Genomic DNA, 14,505 nt, shown 5'->3' with positions numbered 1-14,505 from the left:
TGAGACAGGGTCTCACAATATAGTCCTTGCTGGCCCAGAACTCTGAACTCTCTATGTAAAACAGGCTGGCCTCAAACTTACAGAGATCCACCAGCCTCTGCCTCCCAAGTGCTGGGATTAAAGGTATGTGCCACCATGCTGGCCTGCCCCTCACTCTTATTCTGCAGCAATTCGTTGTCCTCCTGTGACTCTTGGGAAAAAGGTGTACCCCCCAGACATGCAAGTCTGTACCCACAAGAGGGTCAAAGATGATCTCTTTGACCTTTATAAACCACCTGGGAAGAACTCTGCCTCATGGTCACCCTTGACAGCCAGCAACAATACCACATAGAGAAAGGTAGTGAGTGGCCTGGGATACCCAGAGAGTTAGTGCCAGAGCCTGACTTAGCCCAGCAACTTCTCTTGATACCCATGATGCCCATGGAATCCAGAATGCTGACTATGGGAAGGAGACCCCCTGGGTTTGGGGGTTCCTGCTCCTCTTGAGCCATGTTGTCTCCTCTGTGGGGAGAGAAGTTTATCATCAAAAACCCTTAAAGGCCTGCTGAGTCAGGCATGGTGGCTCATGTTTGAAATCCCAGAACTCAGGATCCTAAGGCTAGAGGGTTGGAGGACAGTCTGGGCTCTGTAGTAAGTTCTTAAATAACTTGGGCTTCATAGTGAGGCCCTGTCTCAAAAGAACCCCACAAAACATGCTGATGTGCATTCTGGGCCTGGTAGCTGTACAGCCACTGTTTCTAGGAGCAGGATCTCAGGTTGACTTGGGGTCTTGGGGGGAGCCCCCCCAGGTCTGAGATTTCACTTACCCACAGCTCACACAGTTGGAGTTCCACTTGGGGTGGACAAAGAGGTCTCCGGGATTGATGGGGATCACCTGCTCAGGGCCCTCATACACACCACGATCATACTCACCCAGCACCACCTGGTAGGTGCGGGAGCTCCTACAGGGGAGACAAGGTCAGTATGGGCCTATAGCCAACCTCCCCCTTCCCCTACTGTCGAAGCTGCCTGGGTCTCATGCAGGGACAGTGATTGGAACAGGGACACGGGCAGGAGGAAGAACTCACGAGATGCAGTGGCCTGCAGTCAAAACCCAGTCAGGGGTGATGAGGGTGCCACCACAGGTATGGCTGAACTTCCCATCCTTCTCATACTGAAGGGAGATCTGGTATCCAAAGAGGAGAGAGCCTGAGAGGGCTGGGCACAGCACCATGGGTTGCCAGCAATGACTTTGTAGGCTGTGCACTGTACCACCCTCAAAGGTACTATTCACACAGAAAAAAGTGACACCCTCTGAAATACACAGTGCACCAGCTGTACAAAACCTCATGAAGGTCTTATCGCTTTTCCATGGGGATCAAAATGTTTGCCAAAGCCTCGCCACTTCAGACTTTATGACCTCCCCGGGGACCCCAATATTCTCTGCCCCTTAAGGCATCCCCCTCTGTTCTATCAAGACTTGCATTCTCCTGAATCTTAGCTCTTTCAAGGCTTCTTGGGTCCCCTGGAACATGATTCACCTTGAGTCCCCTACCTCCTTCTCTTCCCTACATGTTCTTTCAAAAGCTCCCTTTATAATCGGGCATGGTGGTGTATACCTGTGATCCCAGCGCTGGGGAGGTAGAGGCAGAAGGATCAGTAGTTGGAGGCCAGCTAAGGTTACAGGAGACCCTATCTTTACAGAGAGAGAGAGAGAGAGAGAGAGAGAGAGAGAGAGGCTAGGAATGAGGTTTAGCAGGGAGCTTACGTAGCACACATGAAGTCCTGGTTCCACCCCAGCACTGTATAAATGGTGTGTACACCTATAATCCCAGCACTCACGAGGTGGAGACAAGAGGATTAGGAATTCAAGATCATCCTCTGCTATATATCAAGTTTGAGGTCAGGTTAGGCTGACCTTGACCTTGTCTTTATGAGACCTTGTCTTTAAAAAAAATCTCCTTAACTTTAATTCCAGCACTTGGGAGGCAGAGGCAGGTGGATCTCTGTGAATTTGAGGTCAGCCTGGTCTATATAAATGGAACAGGAAAGAAAAACAAAAAGTAATCACCACAATTGGTAGAAAAAAAAAAAAAAAAAAAAAACTCCTTATCCAAAGATTGGCCCAATTATGATCCACAGGCCCAATCTGCTTGAGTCCGATTTATATATAAAGATTCTGGCTCCTCCTCACACTTGTCACTTGTGTGTTTTCTGTGCTGCTTTTATGTTACAATGGCCCCATTAAGTTACCGCAATTACCAGCATATGGCCAGCAAAGCCTATAGGATTTATGCTCTGGTCCTTCACAGAATAAGCTGTGACCCTCTCCATTCACACCATCTATAGTAATAGAGAAGTTCTCTATACTTTATAGCATAGTCGCCGCAGCCTCCTGTGTCTGTTAAGCACTGGAAATGAGGGGCCACTGAGAGATTGAATTATTAATACTGTCTAATTCATCTTTTGGTTTGCTTTTTGAGACACGGTCTCATTGTAGCTCTGGCTGGCCTCAAACTTGATATGTAGCCACGGCTGGCCTTGAACTTCTGATCCTTCTGTCTCCATTTCCCAAGTCCTGGAATCACAGGTGTATGCCACCACCACGTCTGCTGTAATTTATATTAAATAGCCATGTGTGGCTGGTGACTACTGTTGGACAGTGTCTAGCACTCTGTGTGCTCCCCGCTGCCTCTATAAAGTTCCTAACTCTTTTACAGCCCTTGAACCTTGGCCCCTTTATAGAATTCAAGGAGTCTAGAAACAGAACCTTCTCCTTAAGCACAGCCCCTGAAATTCCAACTCCATGAGCATCACTCTTTTCCCCAGATTCCACTTTCAAAGGGCAGATGTCTTAGCCAGGACTATAGACTGAGCAGTCCAAAGCTATAGGAAATGCCTCTGCTCAAGAGTTTGAGGGCCTTTTGAAGCCAAAGTAGACACTGGAGAGGAAGCAGCAGCGGGGTCAAAGCTGCCATGCAGTTGCCCAAAGCCCACAGTGGGAATCGTTCTTACCTGCCAGGGCCAGCTGTAGGGAACAGCATCCTCACCGTTAACAACCCGGCTGGAGGGGTGGAAAGAAGTCTGGCCATAGCCTGAGGCTAGAGGGGACAGTAGAGGGCTCAGTCAGCTAGAATGTCCTCAGAAGGAAAGAGGAGATTTAGCTGTGCCCAAACTAGCTTTGTAACCTCCAACAGGCCCCTTTCCTTTTCTGCACCTTGGTAGCCACATATAAACTAGCATTTAGACTACAGCCAGGCTTCCCAGAGTCCCAGATGTGCAAAGCCTCTTTCAGTTCAAGGACTGAGACTTAGGGTTATGTCTGTCATCCAGGGAGCCTTGAAAAGTGAGAGCTAAAAAGCCGGGTGTGTGACTTATACTTGTAGTTCCAGCACTTAAGAGACTGAGGCAGGAGGATCAGTCACAAGTTTGAGGCCAGCCTGGGTTACAGAGTAAGATTTTGATCCTTTTGAGACAGGGTCCCCCTGTAGCTCGAGCTGGCCTGAAACTAGCTATGTAGACCAGACTGGCCTTGAGCTCACAGAAATCCACCTGCCTCTGTCTCCCAAGTGCTGGGATTAAAGGCATGGTGGCTCATCGGGTAAAGAGTCTTGATTCTAAGCTTGACAACATATGTTCAATTCCCAGGACATACATGTTGGAAGATGAGAGCTGACTCCCAAAAGTTGTCCTCTGGCCTCCACACACATGCCATGACATGGGCACCTACACAAAAAGTAAGAGCTAACCCAGTGTGGTGGCACATGCAGGCCTTTAATCTCAGCACTTGAGAAGTAGAGGCTGGTAGATCTCTGTGAATTCCAGGCCAGCCTGGTCTACATAGTGAGTTCCAGGCCAGCTGGGGCTACATGGAGACTCTGTCTCAAAAAGACCAAAACCGGGCTGGAGAGATGGCTCAGCGGTTAAGAACACTGGTTGTTCTTGCAGAAGACCTGGGTTCAAATCCCAGCACCCACATGGCAGCTAACAACTGTCTAAAACTCCAATGCCCGACACGGGTGCACTTACCTACATGCAGACCATAGACTCATACACATAAATTAAAAATAATAAATTAAAAAAAAGACCAAAACCAAAACCAAAAAATAATACTAATAGATAATTTTTTAAAAATATAGTTTTATGCCAGGCGTTGTGGCGTACACCTTTAATCCCAGCACTTGGGAGTCAGAGGCAGGGGGATCTTTGTGAGTTTGAGGCCAGCCTGGTCTACATAGTGAGTTCCAGGACAGCTGGGGCTACAGGGAGACCCTGTCTTCAAAAAAGACAAAAAAAAATTTTTATTACTTTTATTTTATGTGTATGAGTGTATTGCCAGCATGTATGTGAGTGCACCCATGTCATGCAATGCCATGGAGGTCAGAAGAGGGCTTTGGATTCCCCTGGAACTGGAGTTAAGGACGGTTCATAGCCGCCATGTATATGCTGGGAATCAAACCCAGTCAGTGCTCTTAACCGCTGACCCATCTCTCCAGCCCCATAAATTAATTTTTTTAAAAAAACATACAAATAAACCAAAACAACTTCTGCATCCTGCCTGGCATATAGTAAGCTCTCAGTAAATTGTCATTATTGTCTGTTACCATTATTGTCACCATTATTGTTATCCAAGGGGAGTTTTGTGAAGGAGTGGCCCTGAGCTGGAATGTAGCATGTCAGAGAGACAAGGAAAAGACTGGACCAAGGGCTACAGAGCTAGCAGGAGGATGAGGAGAGAGCTGGAGTGTTAGAGGGAAATGGAAATCCCAGCTCAAGTCATCAAACAACAGAGCTCAGGCCCCAAATCAGAAGGCTGACAGTTGTCCCCTAAGGAGTCTCACCACAGCCATTTGGGCTCCCACTCTTCTTTCTGACCTGGTTCATCCACAGTTCACACACTCCTGCCCTAGAACCAACCTGAAGCCCCCACAATCATGTCCCAGTTGAAACTGAGACTCCTCTTGTGGAAGTGGATGTGAAGTGTCACCCATGGGGTCCAGAATGAAGGTCAGATTTCAAGGCTCTTAGGCTGATGCAGCACAGACACAATCTGGAGGCTTACCAAGGGCCACAAACAGGAGGGGACTCAGCAATCGGAGCATGGTGAGCTTCAGGGTGATAAGAGTTTCGAAACCCGGGTTTTAATATAGTGCAGAAGGCAGGTGGAGGGGGCCAGATCAGGCCCCATTCCCATAACAGGTGGTAGAACACGGGTTCTCCCATGGCCCAAGGCCATGTGCCAATTGCTGCAGATGGAGGAGCAGGAGCGGAGGGAAGAACCTCCAGTTCCCTTCCACCTGTGACTGCACAGGTGGCATTGACCAGCCAGCTGATAAGAGGGAAGTGGGGCAATGGCTTATGTTGGAGAGGCCAGTCTCTCCCAGGAAAAGCCAGGGCCCCGCAGCTGGTTAGGCCCAGATTCAAATCCATTCTCTGTGGTTTAACCCCTGAGTCTCAGATTTCTGTTCTCTAACATGGGATGACTATTCATGTCCACCTCAGTAAAAGACTTGAACATTTTCTCTACTATATCAGGCACTGTTCAGAGTTCTAGCCACAAACAGGGCATGAACCGAGCCCTGCCAAAACTTGTCTCATGGGGACACAAAGATGAATCAACAAAAGTTTTTGTTTTTGTTGTCTTTTTGAGACAGGGTATCCCTGCAGACCCAGCTGTCCTGGAACTCACTATGTAGACCAGGCTGGCCTTGAACTCACAGAGATCCGCCTGCCTCTGCATCTCAAGTGCTGGGATTAAAGACGTGTGCCACCATGCCCGGCTCAACAAAAGTTTTTAAAAAGCTGTTTCTACTAGTGAGGGGAGGGGTTTCACCATGTGAAACATGGGTGGTTGGAAAGAGGGCTGTCTTATTTAGCCCAAGGTGTCAGGGAAAGTGACATTTTGGTTAAGGTGACTGAGACCTGAAACCAACCATGGAAAGTGCTGCAAGCAAAGTACAGTAGAGGGGACAGGAAGGGCAAGGGACTGGAGACTGGTCTGGACTTGGTTTGCTCAGGAAAAGGAAGTCTAGGTGGCTGGAGCTTAGAGGCAAAGCAAAGCTAGGCTGTGTCTCAAGCCTGCAATCCCCAGGCTGAGGAACGAAGATTATGAAAAGGACTACGGTGCAGTTCAGCGGTAGAGTACCTGCCTAGCAGGAGAGAGTTCCACCCCTAGCATAAAGAAGGGGGTGGGAGGAAAAGAGGAAGGGGGAGAGAGAGGAGAAGGAAGAAGACAGGAGGAAATGAGGGGAACAGAAGGAGGAGGAGGGAGGAGAAAAAGAAGAGGAGGAGGAGGAGGGGGAGGGGGAGGAGGAGGAGGGAAAAGAGAAGGGAGCGAAGAAGGAAGAGGAGGAGGGAGAGGAGGCACAAGGAGAGGAGGAAGGGAAAAAGAAGGAAAAGAAAAGGAGAGGCAGAAGAGAAAGAGGAGGAAGAGGAGGGGGGAGAAGGATGGGGGATCGGCAAAATGGCTCACTGGTTAAAGGTGCCTGCCATCAAGCCTGATGATCTGAGTTGAATCCCCAGGACCCACATGGTAGAAGGAGAAAACTGACTCTTGCGTGTTGTCCTCTGACCTCCACAGTGTACACATCCCCACACACAACAAAAATAGTAAAACGTAGTGCAAACTTTTATGAAAGAAGAGGAAGAGTTGGAGGAGGAAGAGGAGGAGGAGGAGGAGGAGGGAGTGGTGGGATAAACTACCGAGAAAGCAAAGCTGAAGTTGTGGGTGACCAGCATCCTGCGCCCAAGAAACACCGTTCAGTAAACACTGCAGGGACATCGGCAAGAAGGCTTGCAGCTGCTATGTCATCCATCCTCAATAGAAAGAACCACTGAAACACACATCATCGTGAACGGATGAACATGGAGAATGTTTGTCAGTGAGCAATGGGGAGGAACCTCAGTAACCACAAGCAGTGTGACAGCACAGCAGCTGTCACAACTCTCTCCTGCTTAGTCACCTTCCACACCCCCACCCAACGCCGCTGGGTCCCTGCAACCAACTATCTGCTCTGTCACTGCAGGCACCATGTCTATGTTCTTAGTGTACGAGTGGAGTCAGACCTTTGGTGTCTTTAGTTTATGGCATAATGCTTTTGAGATCTAGCTGTGTCATTCTATTACAAGTGGAAGTGACCCTGAAGGGGACGAACCTGAAATCTCATTTATACTATTTTTCTTTTAAGCAGGGTTTCATATAGCCAGGAGTTGCTTTGAACTTCATATGTAGCTGAAGATGACTTTGAACTTCGGTCCTTCTGCCTCTACCTTCCAAGTGCTGAGATTACAGGCCTGTGTGCTACCATCCCTGGTTTATGGAGTATTGAGGATTGGACCCACAGCTTTGTATATGCGTGACAAATTACCAATTGAGCTGCAGTGCCAGCCCCTCATTTATATTTTCTCCCTGGGGCTGAAACTAGAGCATGTGCTTAGCATGCTCAAGGCTCTGGACTTGATTCTTAGCATCAAACAAAACAAGGGTGGGGGTGTGGACTGGAAAGATGGCTCAGTGGGTAAGAGCACTGGCTGCTCTTACAGAGGACCCAGGTTCAGTTCTCAGCACCCTTGTGGTGGCTAACAACCTTCCCTAACTCCAGGACCAGGGGGTCTGATGCCCTCTTCTGGCCTCCTTGGGCATTGCATAACACTGGTGCGCTTACACAGATACAGACAAAACACTCATAAAATAAAAACAAATAAATCAAAAAATAAAAACAAAACCAAACCAAAACGAGGACTGGTGAGACAGCTCAGCTGATATAGGTGCTTGCTGCCAAGCCTGACAACTTGAGTTCAATTCCTAGGACCCACATGGTGGAAGGAGAGAACTTCCCCGATCCCCACATGTGCAGCAGGGTAACCCCCATCAATAAATAAATCTAATAAGACAAAACAAAATTTTCTTCCTGGAGCCTATGTAGATGATTTTTGTGTGGTAGGAATAAAAGAAACCAGCTACAGAAATTTTGGTCACCTGGCCCTCTGGCAGAGCACTGAAATGGGAGTACTTGGCCAGAGGCAGTGGAGCAAGGAGAGGCACAGGTGGAAAGAGTAAGGGTGGATTTCAGAGAAGGACCAGGGTCTCAGGTGACTTCAGGAGCTGAGCACGGGGCCTGGTGCTAATACAGTGCGAACACCTTGTAGAAAAGCTTCAGGCCAACCTCCTCAGCTTGCAGGGACAGCCTCCTAGCCTAGGGCTGACTAGCACCCAGGCTAACCTCAAGCTCACTATGTAGCTGAGGATGACTTTCAAGTTGTGATCCTCCTGCCTCCACCTCCTAGATATTGGGATTACAAGAGTGCACCACAACACCCAGTTTATCTGGTTCTGGTGATCAAACCCAGGACTTTGTAGATTCAAGACCAGCCCTCCCTCTTGTCAACTGACCTACACCCCTAGTGTTTTTTTTTTTTTTCCTTTCTTTCCTTTTTTTTTTTTTTTTTTTGAGACAGGGTCTTCCCATAGCCCCAGCCGTCCTGGAACTCATTACGTAGACCAGGCTGGCCTTGAACTCCCAGAGATCCACCTGCCTCTGCCTCTCAAGTGCTGGGATTAAAGGTGTGTGCCACCACACTCAGCTTTTCCTTTCTTTTGTTTTGTGTGTGTAGTATACGTGTGTATGCATTTTCACATACATGTAGATGTACATGTGTAGGGTGTTCATGCATGTGTGCACATGTGTGTAGAGGCCAGAGATAGATGTCAGGTGTCTTCCTTGATCACTCTCCACTTTATTTACGGAGGCAAGGTCTTTCACAGAACATGATTCAATTAGTCTAGATCCCTTTCTCTGCTTTCCTGGCACTGAGATTATAGACAGGCCTCCATGGCTGCCTGGCTTTTATGTAGGTGCTGGGAATCCAAACTCTGGTCCTCATGTTTGTATTGTGTGCTGGGTAGCTTTAATCATCAACCTGACACACCTGGGTAGAGGGAACCTCAACTGGGGAATTGCCTCCAATAGGCTGGCCTGTGGCCATATCTGTGGGGTATTTTCTTGATTTCTGAGTGATGTGGAAGGGCCCAGCCCACTGTGGGTGGTGCCACCCCTGGGCAGTTTGTTCTGTATTGTATAAGAAAGCAGGCTGAGCTGGGCCTGGTGGCACATGTCTTTAATCTCAGCACTTGGGAGGCAGAGGCAGGTGGATCTCTGTGAGTTCCTGGTCAAAGCCTGGTCTACATTGTGAGTTCCAGGCCAAGGCCAGCTGGGGCTCAAGGAGGCAAGCCAGTAAGCAGCGCTCCTCCATAGCCTGTGCTTCAGCTCCTGCCTCCAGATTCCTGCCCTGAGTTCCTACCTTGGTCTCCCTCAGTGATGAATTGTGAACAGGAGATGTAAGCTAAATAAACCCTTTCATCCCCAAGTTGGTATTGGTCAGAGTGTTTTGTCATTGCAACTGAAGGCAGACTAGAACATATGGCAAGAGATTTATCTGGTGAACTATCTCCCCTGTCTCTTCTTTCTTTTTTCTTTTACTTCTTAATGTTTTCTTTATTTTCTAATTTCAATGTGTTTGAGTGTATTGCCTGCATGTATGTAAGCGCACCTATGTCGTGCAATGCCCTCGGAGGTCAGAGGAGGGTGTTGGATCTCCTGGAACTGGAGTTACAAATGGTTGTCAGCCACCATGTGTGTGCTGGGAATCAAACCCAGGTCCTCTGTAAGAGCAGCCAGTGCTCTTAACCACTGAGTCATCTCTCCAGCCCCCCAGGTCTTTTTTCTTTCCTTTTTTCCTTTCTGTTTTTTCTTTTTCTTTTTTCCCCAGCTAGGCAACAGCACTGCCGCTGAGCCACACCTAAGCCCAGGCCAGCATTGTGAAGGTGTTCCTTAACAATCATGAATAGGGCAAATCAGTCACTTGGACTTTCCTGAGAAGTGCTCTTGAACCCCACATCACCCTCCACAACCAGGGCAAAATCCTGCTGATTCTCCTGAGCACGGTCTTGGCTCAGCATGCAGCCTTGCTTTGGTTTGTACACTCCAGAAGCCAAGCCAACGCTTAGCTAGTCTAAGTGGACCCCTGATGGTGGAAGGTCACCCAAAGGCCAGGAGGGATTTCTTTGAGGAGTGTTCTCTTTCCGTCTAGCACACCTGCTGTAATGCCTGCCACTCTAGTAGCCTGCCTGGGTCCATGGTCAGCTCGAGGACACAACAGAAACAGCTGTGAAAATCCTTCAAAATGGGATAAAAATAGCCATACCCCTCCCTCCCCGCTTCCTGTGGGCCTGAACATGTTTATTTGCTCAGCTTGGATGCTCAGAGTCGTTCCCCAGATCCTGTGCTGGGGAAGAGAGAGGGAGAGCCCTGGAACAACTGGGGGAGAGAGGGGCAAGTCCCACCACAGAAACTAACCAGGCCTGCCAAGTCCATCTGGTCCAACCTGGGTTATCTAACAAATGGGACAGGGAAAGCTAAGACTCAATCAAGGTCCCTATTTGTCTCTACTTGGCCACATAGAGGCTAGCTCAAGGACAAAGCAGGAACTGGAACTCTTCCCTCAGACTCACACAGGAAGCCTCCCCCAGCCCTTATCCGTAAGATGTTGAGCTGAGTTGCTCTTCAGACAGGACTCCCTGGGCTACTGGGTCCCCAAAGAGAAGGCCCCCATGAGGTCAACTGTCCATCACATTTGGGCCAAGAAGGTGTCCTCCTCAAAGCCTGGGACAGACATGATGCTTCTGAGCAACCTTTGGGGATCCTGATTTAGCAGCAGCTTGAGTCCTTCAGGTGAACCCCTCTCAGCCCAGAAGAGAGAGCAGACCAAGAAATGTAGAGGTATCTCCATGCATGCCAGGTCTCAACTGAAGTAAAGCAAGCCTTTTCCAGAGCAGAACTCAAGCTAAGCAGAAGGGGCGGATTAAGAAACAGGTCTGGGGACTGGGCTTGGTGATACATGTTTGAAATCTCAACCCTGAGGAGGCTAAGGCAGGAGGATTGCTACAAGTTCAAAACCAGCATAGGCTACAACATAGTGAACTCCAGGTCAGTCTAAGTTACAGTGTGAGATCAGGGGCGGGGTGGAGGAGAGAGAGGGAGGGAGGGGGGGGAGGATGTAACTCAATTGGTAGAATGCTTGCCCAGCATATATAAAGCCCTGGGTTCAGTCTCCAGCACCACATAAAAATCCAGGCCTGGTGGTGCATACCTGTAATCTCAGCACTCGGGAGGCAGAGGCAGGAAGATCAGAAATTCAAAGTCATTCTCAACTACATATCAAGCTCTAGGCCAGCCTAGGCTACATGAGGCTCTGAATGGGGTAGCAGGTGCTGGGTAGCAGGTGTGGGGAGAGGGGGCAAGGAAGCTGGGGAGCCATTATCTAGAGGATCCGTTATTTCTTGTTCTCACTCATTAGGAAAGCCCACAAGGGCTAGAACATTCCATTATCCATCTTCAAATTGCCAGTGCCTAGTGCAGAACCTGGCACACATGCTAGATAATTCAACAAATTTTCCAAAGGACAGAAAAACAAATCAATGAAACTAGTCTTCAAATGCTCTCCTTATCCTCCCCTGAAAGTGCCTGGACCCTGTCATTCATAAGGCACATGTAGAGGGTTTGCCAGTCTCAGCAAAGCTCTGTACCAGTGTGTGCATGGCACCCTGAAGCTCAGTGGCTAGAGATGAAAAGAGATGGTCTATGATGAGCCCTGTTCAAGAACTGAGCCCCACAGGATGTGGCTTTTACATGCTTTGTTCACTGCTGGGGCATTAGCTCTCAGAGGAGAACCCAGTCAGCACTCAATAAAAAAAAAAAAAAATCAAAGCTAGAAAGCTAGGTCTGGGCCTGGTGGCACATGCCTTTAATCTCAGCACTAGCGAGACAGAGGCAGGAGGATGTCTGTCAGTTTAAGGTCAGCCTGGTCTACATAGTGAATTCCAGGCCAGCCAAGGCTACATAGTGAGACCCTGTCTCAGAAAAAAAGAAGGGCTGGGGAGATGGCTCAATGGTTAAAGCACTTGCTATGCAAGTGTGAGGACCCAAGTTCGGATACCCAGAACCCATGTAAATGCAAAATGAGGCATCCTTGGAAAACAAAGACAAGGGAGAGCAAGCTGGCTAGGAATACTAGCCAGATCGGTGAGTTCTGGGTTTGATTGAGAGACCCTGTCTTACTGAATAAGGTAGAAGAGCTATCAAGGATGATTCTAAACATCAACCACAGGCTTTCACATGCATGTGAATACGTTCACACATGCAAAATATACACATACATGTACATACATGGAAATAGAAAAGGAAAAAAAAATAAAGGGAGTTAAATCTATTGATGATGAAGAGGGAGGAAGATGTAGAAATTAATTTGGGCTTTCCCATACCATAAGACATTTATGCCAAGGTTAGTATGTGTGACCACACACATATAAACATGTACACACACACATACACACCCTATACATACATACACACACTCGTGAAAATGAAAAAAGAGAAGAAGGAGGAGGAAGATCAAAGTTTTGATGGGGGCCTGGTGAGAGGGCTTGGCTGGTAAAAGCGTGTGCTACCAAGCCTAACAACCTGAGTTGGACCCCCCAGGACCTACATGGTGGAAGAATAGAGCCAATTCCCAAAAGTTGTCCTTTGACTTCCACACATGTACTATGGCACATACGTGCACACACACACAGGCACTAGATAATAAATGTATCTTTAAAGAAGAAAGAGCTTTTGCTCAAGAAAACTAATTTTTAAAACTATTTTACTATTTTTATTTTATGTGTATGAGTGTACTGCCTGCATGTATGTGAGTGCACCCATGTCATGCAATTCCGCAGAGGTCAGAAGAGGGTTTCGGATTTCCCTGGAACTGGAGTTAAGAATGGTTCGTAGCCGCCATGTGGGTTCTGAGAATCGAACCTGGGTCCTCTGCAAGAGCAGTCAGGACTCTTAACCGCTGAGCTGACTCTCCAGCCCCAAGAAAACTAATTTTTAAAAAAAATTTTAAGTTTGATGGGATTGAAAAGCAGAACAACATTCAAACCATTTCTTCCTGCTGGATTTCTCAGAGCATTTACTGAGCAGTGTTCACTGTGAGTCACACACTCAGTGGGTTTATGCTCAGGACCCCCTGGTGCCTGGTTGCCTGTAGCTCACCAGTTACCAGCCCATTCCTCTCAGATGGGCACCCCAGCTTCAAGGAGAAGGAAGGACATCTAAGATTATGCAAATACCCCACCTGTAGCTTTTAGGGTTGGGCCTCACACAGGTGGCCCTTGTCCCAAGGAACACCTTGTCTCCGCTGGAACTGGAAGGGGTTGTTGGGTAATGGGTACAGCTTTTTTCCACAGTTTGTGCCATGCTTTCCAGAGGCCTAGTGAGGGGTGAGGAGCTCTCCAGCATGCCCTGGGTTGTAGATAGAGGTGTGAGGTCCCCCCCTTCCTGTGCTCACTCCACAGATGCTTGCTGAGTGACACCATTCCCTAGGCAGGTGGTCCTGGGATGTATCAGAAAGCTAGCATAAGCGAGAGAACCAGCAAGCAGCATTCCTCCATGGCTTCTGCTTCAAATTCCTGCCTGAGCTTCTGCCCCGACGCCACTCAATGATGACCTGTGACCTGGAAGTGTAAGTCAAATAAACCCTTTCCTCCCCAAAGCTGCTTTTGGTCAGAGTGTTTTATCAATGGAATAAAACTAAGACAGGAAGGGCTGGAGAGATGGCTCAGTGATTAAGAGCGCTGGCTTTTCTTGCACAGAACCCAGATTTGAATCCCAACACCCACATAGAGACTGACAACCATCCACAACTCCAGTTCCAGAAGATCTGATGCCCTCTTCTGTCCTCTCCGAGGGCACTGCATGACACAGGTGCACTTACATACATGCAGGCATAACACTCATACACATTAAAATAAAATAATAAAACTGGGATAGAGAGATGGCTCAGTGGTGTTAAGAACACTGCAAAAGATCTGGGTTTGAATCCCAGCACCCACATGGCAGCTAACAACTGTCCGTAACTCCAGTCCCAAGGCATCTGACAGCCTCTCCTGACCTCCACAGGCATTGCATGACATGGATGCACTTACCTACAAGCAGGCAATACACGTATACATATAAAATAAAAATAATAAAAATAAGGTCTGGAGAGTTGGCTCAGTGGTTAAGAGCACTGACTGCTCTTGCAGAGGACCTGGGTCCGATTCCCAGCACCCACATGGTGGCTATGAACCGTCCTTAACTCTAGTTCCAGGGGAATCTGACCTCCGAGGCATTGCACGACACATGTGCACTCACATACATGCAGCCAATACACTCATACACATGAAATGAAAATAATACATAAAAAATAATAATTTTTTAAAAGTAAAATAATAGCCGGGCGCGGTGGCGCATGCCTGTAGTTCCAGCACTTGGGAGGCAGAGGCAGGCGGATCTCTGTGAGTTCAAGGCCAGCCTGGTCTACATAGTGAGTTTCAGGACAGCTGGGGCTATAGGGAGACCTTGCTTCAAAAAGACCCCCCCCAAAAGTAAAATAATAATAATAAAACTAAGACAGGAACCAACATGATGCCACCTTGATTTTAGA

General features: G+C 48.1%; 1 protein-coding gene across 1 annotated transcript in view; it reads right to left on the bottom strand.

The window, feature by feature from the left end:
- The window catches only part of LOC103746435 (chymotrypsin-like elastase family member 3B), an 8,036-nt gene extending 2,940 nt beyond the window's left edge, over positions 1–5,096 (bottom strand). The window contains exons 1-4 of the mRNA XM_008848621.1: positions 5,042–5,096; positions 2,995–3,080; positions 1,068–1,165; positions 807–941 (exon numbers count right to left, since the gene is read on the bottom strand). Coding sequence (XP_008846843.1) covers positions 807–941; positions 1,068–1,165; positions 2,995–3,080; positions 5,042–5,081 — 359 coding nt within the window. The 5' untranslated portion in view covers positions 5,082–5,096. The remainder of the gene's footprint in view (positions 1–806; positions 942–1,067; positions 1,166–2,994; positions 3,081–5,041) is intronic.
- Positions 5,097–14,505: the final 9,409 nt, after the last annotated feature.

The sequence above is a fragment of the Nannospalax galili genome, unplaced genomic scaffold, assembly GCF_000622305.1.
Source record: "Nannospalax galili isolate Female #2095 unplaced genomic scaffold, S.galili_v1.0 scaffold184, whole genome shotgun sequence".
Taxonomy (NCBI): domain Eukaryota; kingdom Metazoa; phylum Chordata; class Mammalia; order Rodentia; family Spalacidae; genus Nannospalax; species Nannospalax galili.
Note: the sequence above shows the minus strand (reverse complement) of the source record. Positions and strands in the feature narration are given on the sequence as shown.